Source organism: Ursus maritimus, unplaced genomic scaffold (genome assembly GCF_017311325.1).
Source record: "Ursus maritimus isolate PB19 unplaced genomic scaffold, ASM1731132v1 scaffold_23, whole genome shotgun sequence".
NCBI lineage: Eukaryota > Metazoa > Chordata > Mammalia > Carnivora > Ursidae > Ursus > Ursus maritimus.
In genome coordinates, this window is record NW_024424786.1 from 1,550,266 (window position 1) to 1,572,887 (window position 22,622).

The 22,622-nt window shown below is 52.5% G+C and overlaps 1 protein-coding gene across 3 annotated transcripts in view; it reads left to right on the forward strand.

Moving 5' to 3' along the window:
• LOC103682359 (F-actin-monooxygenase MICAL2) overlaps positions 1-22,622 on the forward strand; it is a 210,374-nt gene that overhangs the window by 92,370 nt on the left and 95,382 nt on the right. For all 3 annotated transcript variants that reach the window (XM_040638820.1, XM_040638818.1, XM_040638819.1), the window contains exons 7-15: positions 1,848-1,948; positions 6,244-6,501; positions 7,620-7,735; positions 8,579-8,705; positions 9,305-9,395; positions 10,133-10,280; positions 11,302-11,501; positions 11,843-11,949; positions 20,702-20,770. In XM_040638820.1, coding sequence (XP_040494754.1) covers positions 1,848-1,948; positions 6,244-6,501; positions 7,620-7,735; positions 8,579-8,705; positions 9,305-9,395; positions 10,133-10,280; positions 11,302-11,501; positions 11,843-11,949; positions 20,702-20,770 — 1,217 coding nt within the window. The remainder of the gene's footprint in view (positions 1-1,847; positions 1,949-6,243; positions 6,502-7,619; positions 7,736-8,578; positions 8,706-9,304; positions 9,396-10,132; positions 10,281-11,301; positions 11,502-11,842; positions 11,950-20,701; positions 20,771-22,622) is intronic.

The window sequence follows — 22,622 nt, forward strand, 5'->3', positions numbered from 1 at the left end:
CGTGTGCTGGCCTCTGATTTAGACCTTTCAGTTGCTGACCGTTACAGAGCAAACCGCTCCTGCTGGAATATCTCCAGTCGGTTTTCTAGGAATGGGATTCCTTGTTGAGCAGACTGTGCCGCTGCCTGGCCACGAGGATGTGTGCTCGTTGTGTCACCCTCTGAGTTGCACCATGGTGGCACAATTTTATTAGAGTATTTTCTTCCAGCATATTGTGTTCCTCTGAATGATTTAAGAATTAGTCCAACCCTCCCTTCCTCTCAAATACTAAGAAGATAAATACAACAAACCACCAAATATGAATTATGACAGGACATTGAGTGTGTTTTCCCAAATGTTTCAATGAGTTTCCTTTAAATTTCGCTGGGATGGTCACCTTTGGCCATGTTTCACAGTGCCCCTCACACGGTGACAATGATGAATTTCCTCCGATTCTCTGGGGGGCCCAATGCATGGATGGCTGTTTCCTATTTAACGGTAATAAAGGGGTTCCTGTGGTTACCCAGCACGCCCATGTCGACTGCTGATAAGTGATTTTCTGTCTGTTCCTTTCTCTCCTTTTGAAGAAGCGAAGCCAGTGGTTCTCTAACGGACCCGTGCATCAGAATGACCTGTAGGGTTCGTCAAAGTGCACACTGCTGCCCTACCCTGAGTTTCTGATATACTAGACCCAGGGTGGGGTCCTGGTCATTAGCATTTCCAGGTTCTCAGGTGATGCTGATGGTGCTGGCCAGGGGGGCCGCACTTTGAGAACCACTGAGCTAAGCTCTCACAGCATTTTCTTAAAATGCAGAAACCTAGTCTATGAAGTGTTTTTGCAATTGCTGGAAGTGCAAAGCTCTACAACCCAGCCCTTTAAACTGAGTTGTTCCCGCCAGGGCATCTGGATTTCCCCACACACAGGGGGATAGAGGAAACATTGCTTAGCACAGTCTTGAAAGAATTCACACAGCTCTTTGTTTTTGTTTTTTTTTTAAAGATTTTATTTATTTATTTGACAGAGATAGAGACAGCCAGCGAGAGAGGGAGCACAAGCAGGGGGAGTGGGAGAGGAAGAAGCAGGCTCCCAGCGGAGGAGCCTGATGTGGGGCTCGATCCCATAACGCCGGGATCACACCCTGAGCCGAAGGCAGACGCTTAACCGCTATGCCACCCAGGCGCCCCTCACACAGCTCTTTGAATCTCTGGCCACATGGAGGGCATGGTGGATGGAACTTGGAATTAGATAGGCTGGGGTTCAAATCCTGTTTCTGTTGTCGCTAGCTGCTATGCCCCGGTCAGCTCTTGGCCCTTCTTCAGTACTTCGCTCTAACTTGGAAATACTGTCTGCAGCCCCTAGGGACTTGGAGGTTTTTCTTTTTCTAAGTGCTTTAATCATATTGCGATACGTAAATCTATCAGATCAACATGTCGTGCACCTTAAACCGACGTCACGTTATATGTCAATTACATCTTAATTTAAAAACACATAATGTCTTTGGGGCACCTGGGTGGCCCATTCGGTTAAGCAGCCAACTCTTGATTTTGACTCGGGTCATGATCTCAGGCTCTGTGCTCAGAGAGGAGTCACTTAGGATTCTCTCTCTCCCTCTGCCCCTCCCCCTGCTCCCCTATGTGTGCTGTCTTTCTAAAATAAATAAATCTTAAAAAAAAAACAGCACATAGTGTCTTAGTGGTACAATAAAAGCTAGCCGTGTGGAGTTGGGTAAGGTTTATCTTTTCCAGCTTTCCGTGCTTTAAAAACTTGCCTGACGTGAGTATATGCAGGTAAGTAGTGACTTGTGAGGCGGTGAGGCACAGAGACACTGAGGGAGTAACACTGAGTCCATGCACGCTTCTCTTCGCAGGGATCGACCTTGAGAACATTGTCTACTACAAGGACTGCACCCACTATTTTGTCATGACCGCCAAGAAGCAGAGCCTGCTTGACAAAGGTGTCATCATTAATGTATGTATCTCTTGGCTGCGATGTCCTGTCTTTCCCTTTGTGACCCAGCAAGTGCAGGAGCAGATGCTGTCCTGCGGGGAACTGAGCAAGGGGTGGGGGAGGCGGGAAAGAACCACCACCCGCCACTTTCCTCCTCCGTGCTGGGTTTGAGTGTTGGATGAAGGCGTCCGCGCCAGTACACGCAGACGTGTTTCTGCAGAGAGCTGTGGGCTGGGCTGAGACCCTCACCCAGGTGTTCGTGTAAGTCTTTGCCCCCAAGAGATCAGCCGAGTCTTTTCCTTCCCCACGTCTCATGCAGCCCTGCCCTTGTCTCGAGAGGTCCCACGCCATTTGCAGGCTGATGGGGCTCCTTGTCCTAGTGGGGCACTGAGACAACATTTGCTGGTGAATTTCCCTCTGTGGCTGCCTTGTCATGGTGGGTGGCGGGGAGCTCTCTGTTCTTGCGGTCAGAAAGGCTCCACTTGAATCTTGGCTCTGACTCGGATTAACTCAGGACTGTGACTAAGCGGCTCAGCTTTTCTGAACTTCAGTCTCCTCTGGAAACTCGGAATAATGGTTTCTGTCTGAAAGGGTTGTTTGCAGGAGTAAATGAGAAAGTGTATCCAGAGCAACTGTCCTAGTGCCTGGCCCATATAAGGGGTTTATAGATTCCCTGCATAACTTCTGTCTGGTTTGGACACATGCTTTTTTGTCCTTCTGGCTTCCTGGCCTCTGGCCCTGCCTTTACATCTTCCTTCTTCACCAGAGCACCAGGTTGGAAGAAAGCACATGGAATTGGGGTCCCTGGGCTGGAAGCTTCTTTGGTCAGGTTTCCAACCCTTCCAGAGCCTCCGTTCCTGCCCCGGCTGCTGCCTGGTGCCTCGAGATAAGGATCCTGCCATCCGAGGTCAGCCTGCTCTCCACGTGTCAGCCTGGAGCCTGGGCGGCGTGGTGACCATTCATTGTTGCTTGTCGGAGAAGAATGTGTCTGTCCTCTTGCCACTTTGTGCTGGCTGCCGGCCGGGTGGCATGAGTAACCCAGCCGTCCCCTGGGCCTCCTGCATGCGGCTCAGGTCCCTGCTGAGAGCCCGAGTTGTAGACAGGAGGACAGCGGTTGGAGGAAGCTGACTGGGCCCAGTTAGCAGATGTGTGAGCAATGGCTTCAATGTCTGGTACTCCATAGCTGACGAGGTCTGGGGGAGGTGGGGTGATGCCCCCTTCTGTCCTCTGCTCCACAGGCATCCCTCCTGAAGTTGCCTCGTCCATCGGGAGGCCTATGGCAGATAGTGAAGGACTGTTTGGGTTCCAGGGCTGCAAGTGCAGTGGGCACCTCTGCAAAGGAGGGACTGAGGAGGCTTTTAACAGCACCCCCACCCCCAGGGATTCAGGCAGAGTTTGACGTGGGTTTCCTATTTCACTGGCTGAGTACTCCAGCCTCTGGGACACTAGGCTCCCTCAGGGCATCCCAGGGCATTTGTCCAGGCCATGACATGTTGCTCATGGTGACTCAACTCTTTGGCAGTTGTCAAAGCCCCCACATACTCCCATCTCTCTGTCACAGCACAGGTGGGCAAGCATGACTCACTGTGAACCCATCATGACTGTGGAAGAGCTGGGAGCAGATCCCAGGCTCGTGGGTGTCCTCACCACAGCTTTTCTTTCCTTCACAGACTCCAGGGGCATCTTCTGAGCTGGCGCTGAGGGTCCTCTAGGTATAAGACAGGAATTCTCATCTAGAAATTACAGGCCCCGGGCCAGACATGAGAGAGCTGGACGGCCATTCGATTCAGGAGCTCTGGCCTTGAGTGTCCCTGTGTCCAGCCAAGCTCTGTAGCATTTGCATAGCTGGGAGCTGGTCCATCTACCCCAAGCCACTCAAATTAGCATTCTTGTCCTGCTCCCAGAGGAATGGCAAGTCCTCTCACATTTCCTCTCCCTGCTTGGGTCAGCATCTTCCTAGAGGCACACAGAGGTGCTGAGTGAGTGTGTGTTGAATGACTGACTGATCTGCTTCCCCATCTATTGCTGCTGACCTCTGGGCTTCTTTCCATGGCTCCTGAAGGGAGAGTGAAGTTTCTCCTCAGGAAACCATGCCTCTGGGCTCCCAGCTCTGTCCATCTTGCTCTCCGTCACAAGGAGGGTGGCCCCTTGCCCTGGGACCCTGCCTGTGCCGGGCCACATACATACAGGCTAGGGCTCCTGGATGCAGCAGCCTTGGTCTCGCCACTGTGGGAGGGAGTGCTGTTGCCAGGTGGGCAAGGTGAGCACACATCATAGCTGGTCTCCTGATGCCGAGCCCACCCTCATTGGAAGCCATTGCCTGACCTTCTCTTCTGGTCTCCAGCCTTCTTTTCAGCTCAGTACGTGGGGTGACTGTTCTTCCTGTCAGATTTTCCACCTGTGCTATTCCTGCTGCTTCTCCCTCTGCTGCCCCTCCTCTTTGCCTAGGACTCAGCCTCTCCTTGGTACCTGTGCCTGTGGAAAATGGGACCCACCCTCATTCTCCTGCCTCTGTCTTAATTTAAAACTCCTTCTCCAGGCCTGCCCATTTTACTTAGTGCCCCATTCCCACCTTTCTCTTCCTTGTCCTTGCTCTCACCCCATCCCCGTGGTCCTGCTTCTGTATCCACCCAGTCCCCTGGAACCTCCTGCCTGACAAGGTCCCGTGGCTCCTCCCAGCAGCCCTGGACCAGGTGGGCTCTCAGCCCAACACAGCCTGGGGGTCTGCTCCCTGGGCAGGTTCCCATGCTCCTGTCCGGGCCACCAGCACCAGTGACCTTCACTGTGCGGTGCTCACACTCACTGGCCAGCCAGCCCACCTGTGGCATGCTTTGAAGAGGGGCTATTTTCAAAACCTCCCCATTCACCCTTCCCTGTCTCCTCTCCACACCTTTAAGGGCGGGAACTGGTCATGTGACTATAGGAACAGGTGCGAGAAAGGACAAGTGAATAGCAGGAGCCTGAATGCCACGACCTGACGAAGGGCTCCCGGGCCAGTGCTGGTGCGATCCGGGTGATGTAGTTTGGTGTGAACATGTTAGACTTTCTGGAACAAGGTATTTGAAATCATGGTTATTAGGAAAATTGACACGGGGGTCGCTCTGTTTGTAGATGTGGCTGTGCCCTCTAAGACCTTTGTGACTGCTCCTGTTGGGGCCTGGGTGGGTCCAGGAATGTACTTCACCATACACTATGTTTTGTGCCGTCATGAATTATAGGGGACAGAAATTGCCATCTACTGAGCACTTCCCACGTGCCAGGCATCAGGTTGGGGGTTTTATGTATATGATTTCTTTCGGTCCTCACTGTGTGAAGTGGATTTTGTTATTCCCATTTTACATATGAGACAATGGAAACTCAAAAAAGTTCAGCAATTTGCCCAGATTTGCTCAGTGAGCAGCAAAGGTGGAACCTGACCTCATGCTCTGGATAACCCCAAGGCCTAGTTGGTCTTACACATGGGTTCCCGCCACACCCCTGGCCCCCTTGGGATCTGCACTTTCTGTGTCTCCTTTTGGGAAAGATAGCCTTCTGGTTTCTTAGCCATATGACGAGCAGATCAGACTCTGGGAGATGTCCCGCGGGTCCCTGCCAGCATTCCTCAGGGATGGATATCCTGCTCCTGTAAGCCGGGGCCCTCCTCCTTCCAGTGGGGGGCGTGACAGTTAGCACCTTATGTAAGAGCAAAGCAGAGCCCCGAGCAGCCCTAGCCTCTCAGGAAGAGAGAGAAGGTTTGAGAGCTCTGCCAGGCACCCATGTCTTTTCTGGTCTTGTTTGACCACTAAACACAGCGTGTCTGGACCATATTAGCTTAGCTCAGTCCGCTATGAAATCACTATTCCTTACTTGCTCTCTTGTCTATTAATTTTACTGAAAGTTATCACAAGAACCAGCCATCCGAAATTTACCACAAATTTACCATTATTGAGTAAGCTGGTCATTACAAGACTACACTATGTTCTCTGTCAAAATTCCTACGTGAGACAGTTCTTTTAGAATTTAGTGCCAGGAAAAAATTTCCTCCCCTAGGAATTTCTCCGCCTCCTTCTTTCTGATAAGGAGAGCGTTGCCGTAGACCACATTTCCCATTTGCCTTGGATGCCAGGAAGCTCAAAGCCAAGGGTGAGGCCTAATCACAGCTCTGTCAACCCTGATGGATGACTGATTTGGTTCCTCTTGATTCCTTTGGCCCTGATTTTCTGTTTTGCTTAGCTTTGCTGTGCAAGCCCAGTCCAAGTCCTTTTGCAAACATGTGGGTACGAACGCTTGCCCATTGCAGGGCAGACTCCTGCACGGTGCTCTTGTTCTCTCCCCAGGACTTCATCGACACAGAGATGCTGCTGTGCGCAGAGAACGTGAACCAGGACAACCTGCTTTCCTACGCCCGCGAGGCTGCAGATTTCGCCACCAATTACCAGCTGCCATCGTTAGACTTTGCTCTGAACCACTATGGGCAGCCCGACGTGGCCATGTTCGACTTCACCTCTATGTACGCCTCCGAGAACGCAGCCTTGGTGCGCGAGCGCCAGTCACACCAGCTCCTCGTGGCCCTGGTGGGCGACAGCTTGCTCGAGGTAGCGCCTGCGTTTGGAACCCCCCCTACTCCCGGTGGAAGACAGATCGCTGCATTTCTGCTCTCGTGCAGCCAGGGGAAGGACAGGCTCCCTGCCAGCGGGCCAGACTTGGCCAAGCCCATCCCGGCCTCTGGCTTGCACCTGGCCTGCCCTGTCCCCTGACCCAGAGGGGCTCATTCTGCCTTCCTCTCCCCACTCTGGGCTCTCTGGGCTGATCACTTGGTCAAAGTACGAAGCTAGTCGGCCCTGCTCCAGCCTTCACAGGTGGTCCTCTTCAGAACCTGGACCTCTTCAGAATCCTCAGCTGGACCCCAACTTCTTCCTCACGTGGGGAGCTCTCTGGGGTCCTATAACATGGAGATCGTAAAGGGTGCAAAAGGGCACGTGGGCCCCAAAGTCCGGTTTCCATCCGTGGCCTCCCTGCTCAAAATGCTTCCCAGAGCATCGGCAAATGCAAGCATCCTTAGACTGAACGAATGTTTTCAGCAGGGTTACATTTTTATCTTTAAAGTGAGCACTAACCAAAAAATATTTATCCCGAGTAAGAGTCAAGTTCCAAACCATGTTTTGGGTGCCCATGGGACAGTTCAGTTAGAACTTAGCTTGGCCAACCAGCCCTCGGTCACCATGGCGTGTGGACTGTGATCTGCCCCCCTCCACCCCGTCCCCGGCTCCCTTCTCAGCATTCTCTCTTGCTACTCTGCGCTGTTCCTCTGTTCCTCCATCAGGCCTTTGCCCACGCTCTCCTTGAATGGATCAAGATGAGAAGCCTACCCGTTCTTTAAAATCAGCATAAATGCAACTCTTTTGTGAAGCATTCCCCGATTTTCATCTCACTGCTGGGGGGGGGGGGGGGGGGAGTTTGCCTGTGCCTTGTTTGAGCCCCAGAGCAGTTTTGCTGTCCCTGTGACACAGCACCCCTTCCGTGTGACTTTGTGCTGTAGCTGAACATGTTTGTGGTGAATCCTGGGGAGGTGCCCTGTCACCCCACACTCCCTCCAGTGCCTTCCCACGGCTCAGCAAGCACTGAGTGCTGGACAGAGTGGGATAACAGGCTGGGGCGGGGGCGGGGGGGCGGCATGAGAACCAACTGGAATTTTGCATGTTTTTTTCTCCAGCCATTTTGGCCCATGGGCACAGGCTGTGCCCGAGGCTTCCTGGCAGCCTTTGACACGGCATGGATGGTGAAAAGCTGGGACCAGGGCACCCCTCCCCTGGAGCTGCTTGCTGAAAGGTGAGTACTGACTGCCAGGCTCCCAGCTGGGGGCAGGGCTGGTTCCAAAGCTCAGACAGGAAAGGGAGCAGGGCTGGATGAACCTGGAGCCTTTGTCCTCTTTCATTTCCTTCCCACATGTGGCCTGATTTGATCCCCAGGATCCCCAGGGAAACTCTCTGTGTTACGTTCTACTCCCTCCAGTGACTTCTCTGGGGGCCAGGACCTTAGGACCTGAATGCAGAAGAGAAATCCTGACCTGGAGTGGCCCTGAAGTTGGGGTTCCCAGCACAGTCCAGTCACTGTGAGCAGGAAGAGGTTGAGGGGAAGCCTCAGCTGTGGTGCTGAGTGTCCTCCCTTGTGGGGGGGCTGGGTTTTGGACCTCTCAGGCCTCTTCTGCTGTTGTTGAGATCCAGGGCTCCCTCCCAGATCCCTGCTGCTGGCCACGTGGCTGTAACAGCTGGCGGAGTGGGAGACGTCAGGATGGGCGGGCAGGGCAGGCCTCTGCGGGTCTTGGGTGTGGAGGCCTGTGGTCATGTGGGACAGGAGGCCACAGGAGGCAGCGTGGCTGAGTGGTGGTTATAGCAAAACCACAGGTCTCTTGGCTGCCAGCTCTGGTGTCCCTGCCCTCTGCTTAGGGGAAGGAGGCTGGCATTACTGCCTCTGGACCCCGTCCCACCCCTCTCCAGCCCTTCAACTGTCCCCCACTTTGTGAGTCTCAGGAGGCACGGGGGCCAGACATTGCAGGGACGAGGTACACAAACACCTCTAAGAAGCCCTTAAGAGCAGGGGGAGGGGTGGACGGGGACACAGGCAGGAGGCTGCCCGAGCAGTCCCTGACCCCTGGGCTCTGCCTCATTCTAGAGAAAGTCTTTACCGGCTGTTACCTCAGACCACCCCGGAGAACATCAACAAGAACTTTGAGCAGTACACGCTGGACCCAGGGACACGGTACCCAAATCTCAACTCCAACTGTGTCAGGCCCCATCAGGTAAGTCCTTCCCTGGGCCCCATCGGGGCCACCCTGCCCTGAGCGGTGGGTGGGAGGTCACGCAAAACCTTGCCGTGCCCCTGGGGCGGAGGCCACCAATTGGACCAGTTCCTCTGTAGGAGAGCACAAGAGACAATGGAGTCAGCGTCTCTTAGCCCACAGGAAAGAGCTAGAACACACGCAGTGTCTGTCCTCGTCTGCACACACGCTGACGTGTTTACTGTCACTGTGTCGCTAAGCACACCTCTCTCACAGTCTACTCGGCCAACCATCAGGTCCTTTCAGTTCCCAGTCTTGGAGTCGCATTTCCTCCCGTCGACTCAGGAACCCACAGCCGCTGACTTCTGGCAAAGCACAAAGATGGTGTGATGTTTGTAAAATCCACCAGTTGCGTGTTTTCACACTTGAGACCCCCCCCATTTGGGTGGACAGCTGAGATCCTTTGCTCCGCGTCTCAGGTTCTCTGGGCCCCTGGACTGAAGTCATGCCCTCCAGCGACAGAGGGAAAGGATGGTGATGTGGAGTAGAAGCCGGGCCGGCCCTGAGACCGGCCTCGGGGAGATACCGGTGGGCAGCTGCGGGGTCTCTTTGGCTTGTAGGTGAAGCATTTGTACATCACTAAGGAGCTGCACCAGTGCCCTCTTGAGAGACTGGGCTCGGTGAGGAGATCCATGAGCCTCTCCAGGAGGGGTAAGCTGCCATTCCAGGTCCTGAGCCAGGCTGCTGGGGTGCAGGGTGGGGGAACGCTTTGCAGGGAGGAGGCCTGCGGGGTGGCCGTGGGGCCCAGGCCCTGCAGCCCACTTGGCTCTGCTGCTATGACCCATGTGACCTTGGCGAAGCACCTCTCCTCTGTCCTTCCATTTCCTCGTCTGTAAAACCAGGACAAGGACAACCCCAACCGCAGATTGGTTGTAAAGGAGTGAATATGTGTCGAGCACTTAGGACATTAAAGTGAACCACGGAATTACTGCACCGGGCCTTGCTTTTCTTTCCCTGTTGCTTCCAGTATGGAGATATTGTCTCCCCAGCTAGATAACAGGCCCCATGTGCTACACTCTTTTCCTAGTGGAGGGAAGGGATGGTTAAATGAATGACTGCCCAGCATCCGTCCAGCCTTGTTCAGGTCACCATCCTGCTGAGAGACCGCTCCGGTTTCTGTTGCCTGCCCAGACCCCACCTCTTCCCCGCCACTGGCACACACAGCCTTATCAGCCTCCCCTCCCTCCCCCTCACACCTCATGCCCCACTGCTGCCGCCCCTGTTGTACACAGCCTGGCAGGCCTTTCTAGATGCTTCCTGCGGCAAGGCCCTTTTCTGTTTTCCTGGAATGCTTCTGTCTGATGACTCCCTCGACACTCCTCAAGAAGCAGCTCAGTCGCACCTGCTCCGTGACTCTCTCCACCCCTATCTGTCTCCCCCTGCCGCAGAGTTAGACATCCGGCCCAGCAAGCTCTTAACCTGGTGCCAGCAGCAAACCGAGGGCTACCAGCACGTCAACGTCACCGACCTGACCACATCCTGGCGCAGCGGCCTGGCCCTGTGCGCCATCATCCACCGCTTCCGGCCTGAGCTGATGTGAGTCGGGGTGCAGGCTGCACCTGCTGAGCCCTCCATGGCCCAGGGGGACTCTGGAGACAAGGGGAGCCAGGGATGTTCTGCTGGATGTGGCATCTTGGCTCAAAATACACCTTTGGTTTGAGTCTTTCTTAAGTTTGTTCTTTGCCGTTTGCACTGATAAAGGTCAGCAGTTCAACTGACCTGTGTTTACAGGCTCCGTGCTCACACTTGTCCCCGCATCCCCTCCGTCCCCGTGCTGGGGAAACCGAGCATTCACACCTGGGCACTGTCCCCACAAGGGAGAAAGTATTCTGGGGACCAGTTCAAGGGTTTTACAGCCAAAAGAATTAGATCTGAGATGCAGACCAGTTAGCTGTGTGGCACTGGGCAGGTCACTTAGCTTCTCTGAGTTTGTTTCCTGGTCTGTAAGTTGGGAATAATGGCAGCATTGACAGGGAAGATTGGACACACTTTGTGATGTTGAAGGGCCAGTACACCTATTAGTGTTAGATTCAGGCCGACTGCAGAGTGACCACGCACCCACAAGCACGTTCATCCGGAACCTGAAAGGAGACCTACCGGAGGGTAATCATCTGGTACCTTTAGGGAGTGAGGCTGCTTCAAGAAGGGGATGGGGCGCTCACTTGTTACTTTATATGTTATATATCCCTTGATTCTAAAAGCACAAGCACATAAAGAAACTATTTAAAAATAAAGAAACAGATAAGTTTTCCAAAGGCATAGAAATTATTTTCTGATTGTTTCAGCCCGGGCAGCAGTGACATTGTCATGGCCTACATCTGATTTGGTCCCCACCCCAAGTGAGAAGGAGCCTCCCTGGGCAGTAGTGGGTGGGGGGCAGTGGGGTGGGGAGGGCAGCCGGGGGCTGGGGTGATTGGGGGCAGGAGCTGGGGGCACGGCTCCCTTGCCCCTCCCCATGTGCCGATACCCAGCAGAATGTCACCCACAGTGCCGTTTATGGGTAAGTTGGTTCAGCTCTTCACACCTCTGTCTCCTGTCCCTTGTCTTGATTCTCCAGCAACTTTGACTCTCTGAACGAAGATGACGCTGTGGAGAACAACCAGCTGGCCTTTGACGTGGCCGAGCGCGAGTTTGGCATCCCCCCAGTGACCACGGGCAAGGAGATGGCGTCAGCCCAGGAGCCCGACAAGCTCAGCATGGTCATGTACCTCTCCAAGTTCTACGAGCTCTTCCGGGGCACTCCGCTGAGGCCTGTGGGTAAGGCCCTGCTTTGGGATACGCTTTGCTGTGCCCTTGGACCATCTCTGCTCTGTGCCCATATCTGGCTGCTCTCCACACCGGTGTCAAGTGTGTTGAGGCCGGCCCCTGCCTTCCCTCACACTTTGAGGCCAAACTGGGGTGGACCCCACCCGCCCAGACCCGTGTGTGCGTGTGGGCGTGCGGGGCAGGGGCCACGTGAGGCCGAAGGTCTGCCCCTGTGCCTGGGACGTCACTGAGTAGAGCTGCAGCAGGCCCCTACACAGCCCCTTTTTATCTTCAGTTGAGGGTGAGGGAATTATTTGGGGTCTGATCTCAGTCATACTTTTATTTCCTAACAGATTCTTGGGGCAAAAACTATGGAGAAAATGCTGACCTCAGCTTGGCCAAATCCTCCATTTCTCATAACTATCTCAACCTCACATTTCCAAGAAAGAGGACTCCACGAGTAAGTTTCGGCCTGGTTTTTGTTTGACTTGTCTTTGCCCATGGCTGGGGCAAGGGAAGGAAGAATGCCATGCGCTCGGTCTGTTAATGCTGATAAATGACACAGATCAAGTGCCCACGGGAGACATGAGTAAAGCGCAGTTTAGTGACCCGGTGCTGTTGGACGTCCCCCCGGCGCCGTGTAGCTAACCTCAGTGACATAAACTGGTTATGGAAGGGCACGGCACAGAACTGACAGGCCATGCCACTGAGTATTTGTTTAAGGAAATCGGGGCCTCCTAAGAGAAAGGTGCAGACGATTTCTCACTCGTTAAGCAGTTTAGACTCGTTATACCGTGGCCGTGAGTGACAGAGTGTGTGGTGATGCTACATTTATACATTCCGTTCCATTCATTTCCTTCCTTCCTTCCTTCCTTCCTTCCTTCCTTCCTTCCTTCCTTCCTTCCTTCCTTCCTTCCACACATGGTGCCAACTTCAGGGCTGAATTTTTTGGGTTTTTTTCTAATTTTTTTTTTTTTTTTTTTTTTTTAAGAAAGAGACATAGCAGGGGAGGAGGGACAGAGAGGGAGAGAGAAAATCCCAAGTAGGCTCCACGCTGAGTGTGGAACCTGACGCGGGGCTTGATCTCACCACCCTGAGATCACGACCTGAGCCAAAATCAAGTGTCAGACGCTCATTTCGGCTGAGCCACCGATCGCCCATGTTTTATTTGTTTTTGACGAGCGTAGCAAATACACAGAGGAGAATAAGGTATGCCTTTGAGGAGCTCAGAGCTGGAAGAGGTTCCCAAGCTTCCCTGACTGAACAGCAGCCTTAGTGTCTCAGTGATTTTTATCACAGTGCCCCTAGATCAAAAGAAATATCTAAAAGGTCTGTTGACTAAGTAGTTAAGTCCAAATAACTTGGTAGGGGTATTTTACGAGGTGTATAACAGACTTCACCGCGTTTCCCTAGAGAAGTTAAAGTACCCTACGGCTCCTCTGCAAGCTCACTATGGGGCCGTGGGGTGCTTTGGTACACAGTTTGGGAACTGTGAAGTTTGGGAGCCATTATAATTTCATTCGAATGATGGCATGTCTGTAGTAGGTATGACACAAGTTATCTTATGTAATGTGCTCATTTTACAGATCAAAAAGTGGAGGCCCAGAGCTGTTAGGTGGCAGGTAGTCCTACAAAGCTTGCCTCTCTCCACAGGGCCCCAGAGGGTTGCAGGCCTCTGTGTGTGTCTCAGACTCTCTAGGTTGCCGACAGTCTCCTACTCGTGGTCAGTCATGTCTGGTCCTGCCAGCCCTTCCGCCCAAGGTGGGGCTGTGGCCACGTAGCCTTCTGTCTTTTCCTCAGCTCTGTGAGCAGTGGTCACTTTTTCCACTGAGGTCTGCACCCTGGAACACTGGAGCCTTCGGGCTAACTCCAGGAGCGGGCACACACTGCTCCGCCATGACCTGTCTATAGGAAGGAATGGGCTAGCAAGGCCAGGGCTGGGGAAGGAAGGCGTGCAGGGCTGCTGGGGTTTTCAGCAGAGCAGCAAAGGAGCTGAGCTGCACCCAGCCGCTCTCTCTCCCTCTGCTCCCCGAGCTGCCCTGTTCAGAGGCTCTGTGTGAGGGTTGCGTGGCCTACCACATGTCCCACTGAGTGAAAGTCGTCTTCTGGAGGCCAGTCATAGGCTCGTTCCTCCCCAGCCCAGCTATTGTTTCTGTAAGGATCCCCACTTCGGGCTTCCTCATCCGAGCAAGCCAGGGCAGCCTTTCTGGAAACTCTCTGAGCCAAACATTTAAGGCCTTTCTCCATCCACCTGCTTTCTCCCACCACTTAGTCCACAGCTGAGAACAGCAGGGGAAACTGGAGAGGAATGTTTAAACCTTTCACTCGTCACACCTCTGTTTACAGAATGACGGGATTATAACAGTCTGGCCAGCCCTGGGTCACGTGGTGGGAATGGTCAGCAAGGCCAGCCAGGCCCTCCAGGGGCTGAGAAGTCCTCACTCCACTTCCCACTGGCTCTGCTAGAAAATGCAGGGGTGTGGGCAGGCTCTGTCTGGCCCGGCCCTGGCTGAGTTTGAACCATGTGTGCCCAGGGGCTGCCCATCCTGAGAGGAGTCCAGTCCCCCGACAGCTCCATTTATGTCTAGGATTTGCCTTGCTGTTTGGATAGGTAGAAAGATTAGGTCATGGAAGTAAGTGCTTGGCATGGGCATTACCTGTCCTCTTTCTCCTCATACTGACTGAAGGCTTCCTCTGGGCGGTTGGTGGATTAGTAAGGCCACTGGGCCACATTCTGCCTTAGTCATCACCAAAATACCCCAGACGCTGTCCTTCACTCAGCGTCTGTGCAGCGATCGGACGACATGCAGAGTGTCTCCTCCCCAGCGACCTCGGGTCTTCTTCTATCTGGATACTTTTTGGTTTGGGGAACCTATTTGCAATGCTCTTTGGTCTTGACATTTCTCACAAGCAAAGAGTACTAAGTGCAGTCCAGTTTCCCCAGGAGGGGCATGGACCGTGGGCACACCCAGAAGACGGCAGCGCAGTTAGGCTCACACCCTCTGCGCCGTCGCTCCTGTGCCCCAATGGCCTAGAGACACAGGCTCGGCCACGAGTACCCGCGTGAGTACGCCATAGCACACACCCAGCGTCTGGACACGCAGATGCGTCTGCATTCAACCTCACCCCTCTGTCCCCAGCCCTCCCCCACCCTCCCCCCGCCCTCACTATCCCTCAGAGGAGGTCTTGATGTGGGAATTGAGAAGCCCGCGTTTGTTCACAACACGGCATCTTAATCCGGAGAGGCTGCTGAGCCGGCCTTAAAAATCTCTCTCTCTCTCCTGGTTTTCACGGTTGGTGTTAAATTGTTGTCTCATCCCTAACCCCTGATAGCATCCAAATCCCAACAGAACTGATCAGCTTCAGGCAAAATAGAAGACCTTGTTTACTTTTAGAGAATGTGACTTCCCATCAACCTGCCAAGAGAGTTGTCCCTCTGGTGAGTGGTAAACTATTGAGGTTGACTGATTAGCTTCGAAGACCAAGGGCCAAGCCTGGGGAAAGGAGCAGAGCTTTGGGATTATATGTTCCTCTTTAAAAGCCCTCGGTCCGCTTCTGGAGGTCTGCCTCTGACCCTAAAAGCATCTGCACAAAAGGCTGTGACGTGGGAAAACTGCTGGGGACTCCCGATCTCCTGTCACCATGGACCTCAGGCGGTATCTGAACATACCTACACGGTCCCTGTCCTCCCGCGTGTCCCCTCCTAGACCTACGACATGTAGGTCATTGCTGGTTTTATGGCCCCTGCCCTCATCGCACATATGACAGTATGGACACACTCAGGCACCTGATGCTTGTTTTCCCCATTCTGAGCCCACTCCTTTGAGAACAACACAACACAGAGGTGTCACTTGTCCGTGAAAAGCCCATCCCAGAGGCCAGGGTGGTGGCCTCAGGGTGTTTGTCCTCTCAGCTGGCTGATGGTGACGCAGGCTCCCCTCCAGCACTGTTGCCGAACAGTGGAGTTCACAGAGCACGGCTCGTGTGGGTGTCTGGTCTCAGCAGTTAGGGTGCCCGCCCAGCTCTCCTCTCCTCACCCCTCCCACACAAACACTTTCCAAAGAGCCAGGTGCATGAGGTAAGGAAGCATGTCCTCCATCCAGACTACCCAGTGCCTGTTTGATGCTGGGTTCTCGTCTCGGTGCTGGGGATAGAGCAGAGAATAAGACAAACAAGGATGCTGCCCTTACAGGGGTAATGTCTGAATTCCTCTCCCCTTCCCCAGCTGCTCTCACAGAACCCCCACCCAGCAGCCATAGCTCCCCATGAGGTTTCTTTTCTTTTCTTTTCTTTTTTTTATTTATTTGACAGAGAGACAGCCAGCGAGAGAGGGAACACAAGCAGGGGGAGTGGGAGAGGAAGAAGCAGGCTCCCAGCAGAGAAGCCTGATGTGGGGCTCGATCCCAGAACGCTGGGATCACGCCCTGAGCCGAAGGCAGACGCTTAACGACTGCACCACCCAGGCACCCCCCCATGAGGTTTCTGGTGCTTCTTGGTTCAGAGACGTGAGGAAAGTCCCGGAGAGTTGAGAGCGCAGGTGCCAAGGCCGCCCGGCAGCGCAAACACAGCGCGTGCGAGCCGCCCCTCTGGCCCCCGTGGTTTTAGGCTGACCTCTCCTCTGTCCTCTGTGCAACACAGCCGGGCATTCTGACTCACTTACAGAATGGGAGTACATTGGAAGCCAGGCAGACAAATATGGATTCAGGTCTGCTGGGGATTTGGCACACGCTTGAGCCTCTCTGAAGGTTCCTTTGCTTGTCTGCAAAGTGATTGCAATCACATTGACATGGCATCGCATCCCGTCGCCGTGAAAACGGTGGGAACAGATGCGTGCTGCAGGTCTGAGCCCCGGCCCGGCCGAGTGGGAAGGGCTCCGCAGATGAGCGCGCCTGTCCCTCGGGAGTCCCGATTCAATGCAGGTGCCTGTTTTCTGAGAAAATGAGTCAAGCTAGCGGGATTGGACACTTGGTTCTGCACTGCAGCCATGATCAGGGCGGCACCTGACGGCGTGCAACAGTTTCATAGGTATCTCCTTTGCTCCTTGTGTTCACTTCGGAGGAAGGCAGGGCCTGTATTCTCAGCCCAGTTTTAGAGAAGGGAATCTTGACTGTGGGGAGATTAAATCGCGGTGTCCTGCAGGTGGTAAAAGTCAAAGTCAGAACTAGAATTCAGATTTTCTAATTCTGTTAACTAGCGTTAACCTGAGTAACAGTGCCTAACACTTACATAGCGCCTTATGAGAAGTGTTTTACATCCGTGACTTCATTAATCCTTACAACAGTTTGTGAGCTAGATAGGATATCCAGGTGAGGAAGTAATAGATAAGGAAACTGCAGTCAGAGAAGTTAGGTGATTTTCCTAAGGTCACGCAGCTGGGAAGTAAGTCATGCCGGAACTCGAACTCATGACTCCTTCCTACTCTGTTACGGGCTAAGAGAAGAGTTCTCTCACCAGCGTCACTGGCCTAAATATCACTGCTGCCTCCCACTCAACCAGGCTGTTGCCTGCAATGGCCAATCCTTCTTCCTATGCCCCAGCTCTGAATTTCTCCAGGGTTAGGCTATACTAGCTAGTTAAATATAAAGGTGGTTTCCTTTGGACTAAAATCACATGAAGTCGGGCTTTATGGGGACGTGGTTATCTTGATCAAATAAATAATGATCAAATAAATAATCAGACCAACAAATGCATATCTTTTTTTTTTTTTAATGGAGACACCAATTAGTTTAATAAATGCCCTCTGGTGTATGGACTCTTTCAGATCTTTGGGAAATCATGATAAGAAAGTGTTCTTAGGGGGAAAGACAGGAAGACATTAAGAGCAAAAGAAAGTGAGCTCTTTGTGTATTCTCATGCTCTCTCTCTCACTGGGCACCATAAGTATTTTCTTCCTCCTTGTACCCCATTCTTTGTAGAGCAAAATAGAATGCAAGGAGATGGGGGTACTAAGGCAGTATTGGCTTGCAGATAGAGCTATACAGATAAGAAAAAAATAGGTAAATCCCTAGGTTTGAGTTTTCTCCACTTTTCTGTTTTACCCTCGCTCTTTGGTTGAGAATCGGTGCTTCCATGAGAAATCTGTAGGGAAGGGTAGACACCGTTTGCGTATGTGTGTTGCCAGCCTTTTCATAGAGACTGCGTTTTATTGTCCTATGGGTCAGGCTGAACTAGAGGAGTGAACGTTGCCCCACCCACTTCTTTTATTTTCCCTGAAGGATCTGGGGTCTTCTCAGGTGCTGGGCACACTCCCTCCCAGGAGCGCTTCTTGTGAGCCTGTGGCTAACCAACTGGGTTTGGATCTACTTGGCTCTGATGTTGAAACAGTCAAGCCCTGAGCTATTGAATGCAAGAGAGAATAAGAGGTGTTGCTCTTTGAGAGAAAAGCCAAGTCTTCATTTAAGGTGGAAACAACAACAGAACAACAGAAAACCCTAAGATTATGCATGCAGCGTCCGTGTTGGGAAGGACATCCTGTACTTTCTCAGGCCCCAGTCGTGGCCAGCAAGCCATTCACAGGCAGTGGAGCTGGGGGCCCAGATGGCCTGCGCCTCCAAGACCCAACATTGTTGCAAATAAGGTCATCTGTTTCTCTTGGTGTTTGCCCAAGCGTTTGGGTTGAAATCATTTCCATTCACAGAATGATGATTTATTAGAAGCTGAGAAAAATGTTAGAGGGAAGGCAGGACCCTTTGATCTGTTGTTTTGTGCTGCCTGAACAAGGGAAGGGTCAAAGTTTTGAACAAATATCAATGCCTTTAAAAATGTCAAAGGTGCTGGTAAATGTGGGAAGGGGGCAGGGGTGACGGGAATACAGAAGCAGGGGAAGCACGTACTTTCTGCTGGGAGCAAGTGGGCACACAGTCATGTGTGCTGGGGGCTCCAAGTTCTTACTGTAGAACAGGCAAGAGGTAAAAGAATCTTCCTGCGGTGCATGCAGCAAGGGTAGGAGGGGTGGGGCAGACTGGGCTGTACCGCTGGGTTCGAGGGGAGAGAATGGCCAGCAGCCCTTCCCTCTGCCTGCCCAGTGGGACAAAGGCCTGCTCTGGGGGCTCTGAGTGTGCAGGAGGCTTGGGGGTGGGGGTTCCATGGCCCTCAGGGGGCTGGCCATGTGGAGAAGGCCCCAGCTGGAGACCGGCGGTAGTAGGGTCTCGCTCAGTAGTCTCTCCATAAGCATCTTTGCTGCAAGCACTTTTGCTCTGTAACTAGCCATAAGGCAGTGTGCTGTAAATGAGAAAAACGCGGAACACAAGATGGGCATTCGTTAAACAGGACATACTGAAACGTGAAAAACAAATAACAAAATTAAAAAGACTTTATCGTGAAATACAAAAGATTTGAATCCTTCAGAATATGTCGCGTAGACTCAGGGCAGCACTGCGCCAACAACTGGGTTCATTTCATGGTCTTTGGTTCATACTATTACACATTTTTTGCTTACTGATTCTTCTCCATGTTTGACATAACACATTTTCTTTTTTCACTCAACTTTCTTCCTTCATTAAGAGAGGTATCCAGGGGCGCCTGGGTGGCTCAGTCGGTTAAGCATCTGATTCTTGATTTCAGCTCAGATCATGATCTCAGGGTCTTGAGATTGAGTCCTGCTTTGGGCTCCGTGCTGGGTGTGGAGCCTGCTTAAGATTCTCTCTTCCTCTCCTTCTGCTCCTACTCTCTCTCTTAATAAATAAATAAATAAATAAATAAATAAATAAATAAATAAATAAATAAATAAAGGAGGTATCCATTTCCAAATATGAGGATGCTGTCTACGGCCATACCACCCTGAATGCGCCTGATCTCGTCTGATCTCAGAAGCTAAGCAGGGTCGCCCCTGGTTAGTACTTGGATGGGAGACCAAATATGAGGATGCGTATTTGTGACTGAGCTTTATATTGCCTTGTGAACACCTTCCGCGTGTTGTTTGCACTTGGATATTGTCACGTGTCCGTCAATAGACATCCCAAAGTTCTATGGGAAATGTGGGTTCAAAACTCTGCACCACTGTATAGACCATCATGAGGGCTAAGGTTTATATAATATAAAAACAGGAGTACTGTGCCAGGGGAGAAATGAAACCAAGCTGTCAGTCAGCTGATGAAACCAAACTGTTAGCCCATTATCTTTGTATGTGTTACAGCAAAATTGCTTTATATCCAATGAATTGCATGGTAAAAATGCTTGTGGCAAAAGTGCTTGAAGCAAAGCTATCTGCAGCAAAGTGCTCATGGCGGAAATACTGGACATGGGTAGGTAGACAGGTGTAACCCCAGTGGCAGGATAGACCCACCTGGCAGGGCGCAGAGGAGGCGCCGAGTGCCTCCCCACAGCCTCACTCCTTCTGTGCAGCCCCGCCCATCCCCTGCGGGAGACAAGACTGACATTGCGTGTGCCCTTTGGTGACCCTTGCTGGGTCACTGCAGTGGGCTTGTGTAGAGTGGGGCTCTCCAGATTTCAGTGTTCAGATTCAGGGAGCAGAAAGTAGGCTGGAAGGGCTTATTGGTAGGACATCCATGTATTTGTTGTCTAACCAGGATACTTTGGAGAATGGAAGGGAGCACTATAAATAATTCTGCTGGGGAGACAATGAATCAGAACGCGCCTGGGCACACAGAGCTGTATGATCACCATAGTTTTTAGACCATATCTGATGCTCCCTTGAAGTTGATAAAATACGGTTTACTGGCATTTCCAACGGTGACCAAATGGCAGATGTAATTTGCCATCAAATCCCTGGACAGCTGCTCTGAGCCCCGAGAATCCCCACCTGTGAAGTGAGCAGTGGCAGCTCCTTGCAGGAAGGGGTCTCCTTATGGCAACGTGCCGAGTGGCAGCAGCAGGCCTGGCTGTGACTGCTCGGAGCCCAGGGTCACATCGACCACAGAGAGAGTCCCTGCCCTGCCCGTGTCACGGGGATTCTTTGTGCTTTGGGATGTTTCAGAATGATCTTTGGGGATGTGATTTCACCTCCTGTGACAGAACACCCCCCGCCCCCCTGCCAGGGTCAGTAAGGCTCCCTCCTCTGAACAGAACTCTGTGATCCCATTTGTCACAGTACAGGGTGAACCGTGTCCGTCTGTCTCCTGGCCTGGCAGCTGTTTGCGGGCAGGGTGGCATCCCCAGGGCTGGCGCAGGGCCCGCCCTATGGCTTCAGGGCGGCTGGTGGAAACGCAGACCTCGCTGGCCCTGAGCTCACCATGCTTTCTTGGCCGCTGCAGGTGGACACCCAGACTGAAGACAGCGACATGAACAAACGGAGGCGGAAAGTCTTCAACAACCTGGATGAGGTTCGTGCACACAGCGTCCATTAAACAGGCTGATTGACGGCCAGCAGCCACAGTGTTGGCCTTCCTCCTTTCCTCTCTCGTGAGCCACTCGGTTCCAAGTGTGGCTTGATGGAGAGACCATCAGCTCTGCTCCTTCCTCTGCTGCTTCCTAGCTGTGTCACCTGGAGAAACGGAGCCTCCCAGACTGTGGCTCACGTCTGTGAAAGGCAGATGATACGTTTGAAATGCAGGCAACTTTTTGCAGGATTTTTGAAGATTAAATAAGAGGGCAACTATAATGTGCCGAGCATGCTGTCTGGCACCTGTGCTAATCAATACAGCATCACTATTAGCAGGAAGTAGTAACCAGGTACAGGCAGTCCCTGTTGTCCCCTAGCCAGTTTCTACCTTTTGTTTTCTGCACTTGCCTTTAAGGCAAATGTCCCGGTGCCCACAAGTGCCACCTTCTGGTGAAAGCAGAAAATTACAGACTACTTTGTCAAAACGAGGCACGAATCTCTCTCCAGACACAGGTTCTCAAAAAAGTGACCTTCGTAACAAATAGAGCTATAAGGCCCAACCTAGGGGTGTGAGGAAGCTGCCTGTTGCTTACCCCATTTTCTGGAAGGGGCAAAGGGACGCTCTGATAACAAAACCCTGAACGGAGTTCAGTTCACGTCTTAAAATGTGCACAAACACATTTTATCCAATGAGTTCAAATCACCTTTGTCCAAACCTTTTCTAGAACTTCTTCGATCCCTTCAAGAGCAGTCGCTTCTCCATGTCTTGGTGCTAGTGTGAGCAAGAAGCCAGTGAATAGGGAGATAGCTGAGAGGAGGAAGCAAAAGCTGATGAACAGGGTGGGGAACAGGCTTTCCCGGTTATGGGGTGTTGGCTCTCACTGTAAGTGCCTGTGATTTGCCTGTGCGTCCTCCCTGGAAGTTTCCCTGTGATGCATGACGTCTAGGTGGAAACCTGCTTCTGCCTTTCATCCGTGGCTTCTTTGAGGGAGTGTCTGTGCTCTCTCTGTTGCTGGCAGCACAGGAGTCCGAGCGTGGGAAGAAATCGGTTGCACCTGCCCCTTCTGAGATGTTTCTAGGCTGACCCGAGCCAGCTGTTTTACTGAAGTCAGGTTTCCCTGAGCAATAATTCTTTCCACATTCTTGCTACTCCGAGTGTGGGCCAGGACCCAGCAGCATCAGTATCACCTAGCAGTCGGTTCGAGATGCAGTGTCAGGGTGCGCCCTGAGGGACGAATCTGAATCTGCATTTGAAAGAGCCCCGCAGTGATTCCTATCTGAGAAGCTCTGGTCTGGGTGACCCACTGCCCTGGCGGACTTTGGCCTTGTGCAAACAGTGACCACTCCAGTAAACCCACCCCTTTCCACTCAAGCCTATATCGATATGCAGAGTTGCATTCCCCACTTTGACGTGGGGAGTGCCTCTTTGGTCTGTTTGTCCAGTACTAGAGAGTGGCTGTGCATACAAGGTTCCCCGGCGCTGCTCGTCTTAGGGAATCTTCAAAAAAGGAAATCCTCTTCCCATGACTTTTCTTTCTGTTTTGTTTGTTTTGTTTTAAGATTTTACTTATTTATTTGACACAGAGGCAGCGAGAGAGGGAACACAAGCAGGGGGAGTGAGAGAGGGAGAAGCAGGCTTCCTGCTGAGCGGGGGAGCCCGATGCGATGCGGGGCTCGATCCGAGAACTCTGAGATCATGACCTGAGCCGAAGGCAGCCGCGTAATGACTGAACCACGCAGGAGCGCCCATGACTTTTCTAAGTGAATATATCTTTGTTGTCCCGAGAACATCTGTTCCTGTGAGGGAGACGCACTGCCTCCTTGGGAAAGCAGACTGCCCGCCCAATAGGATG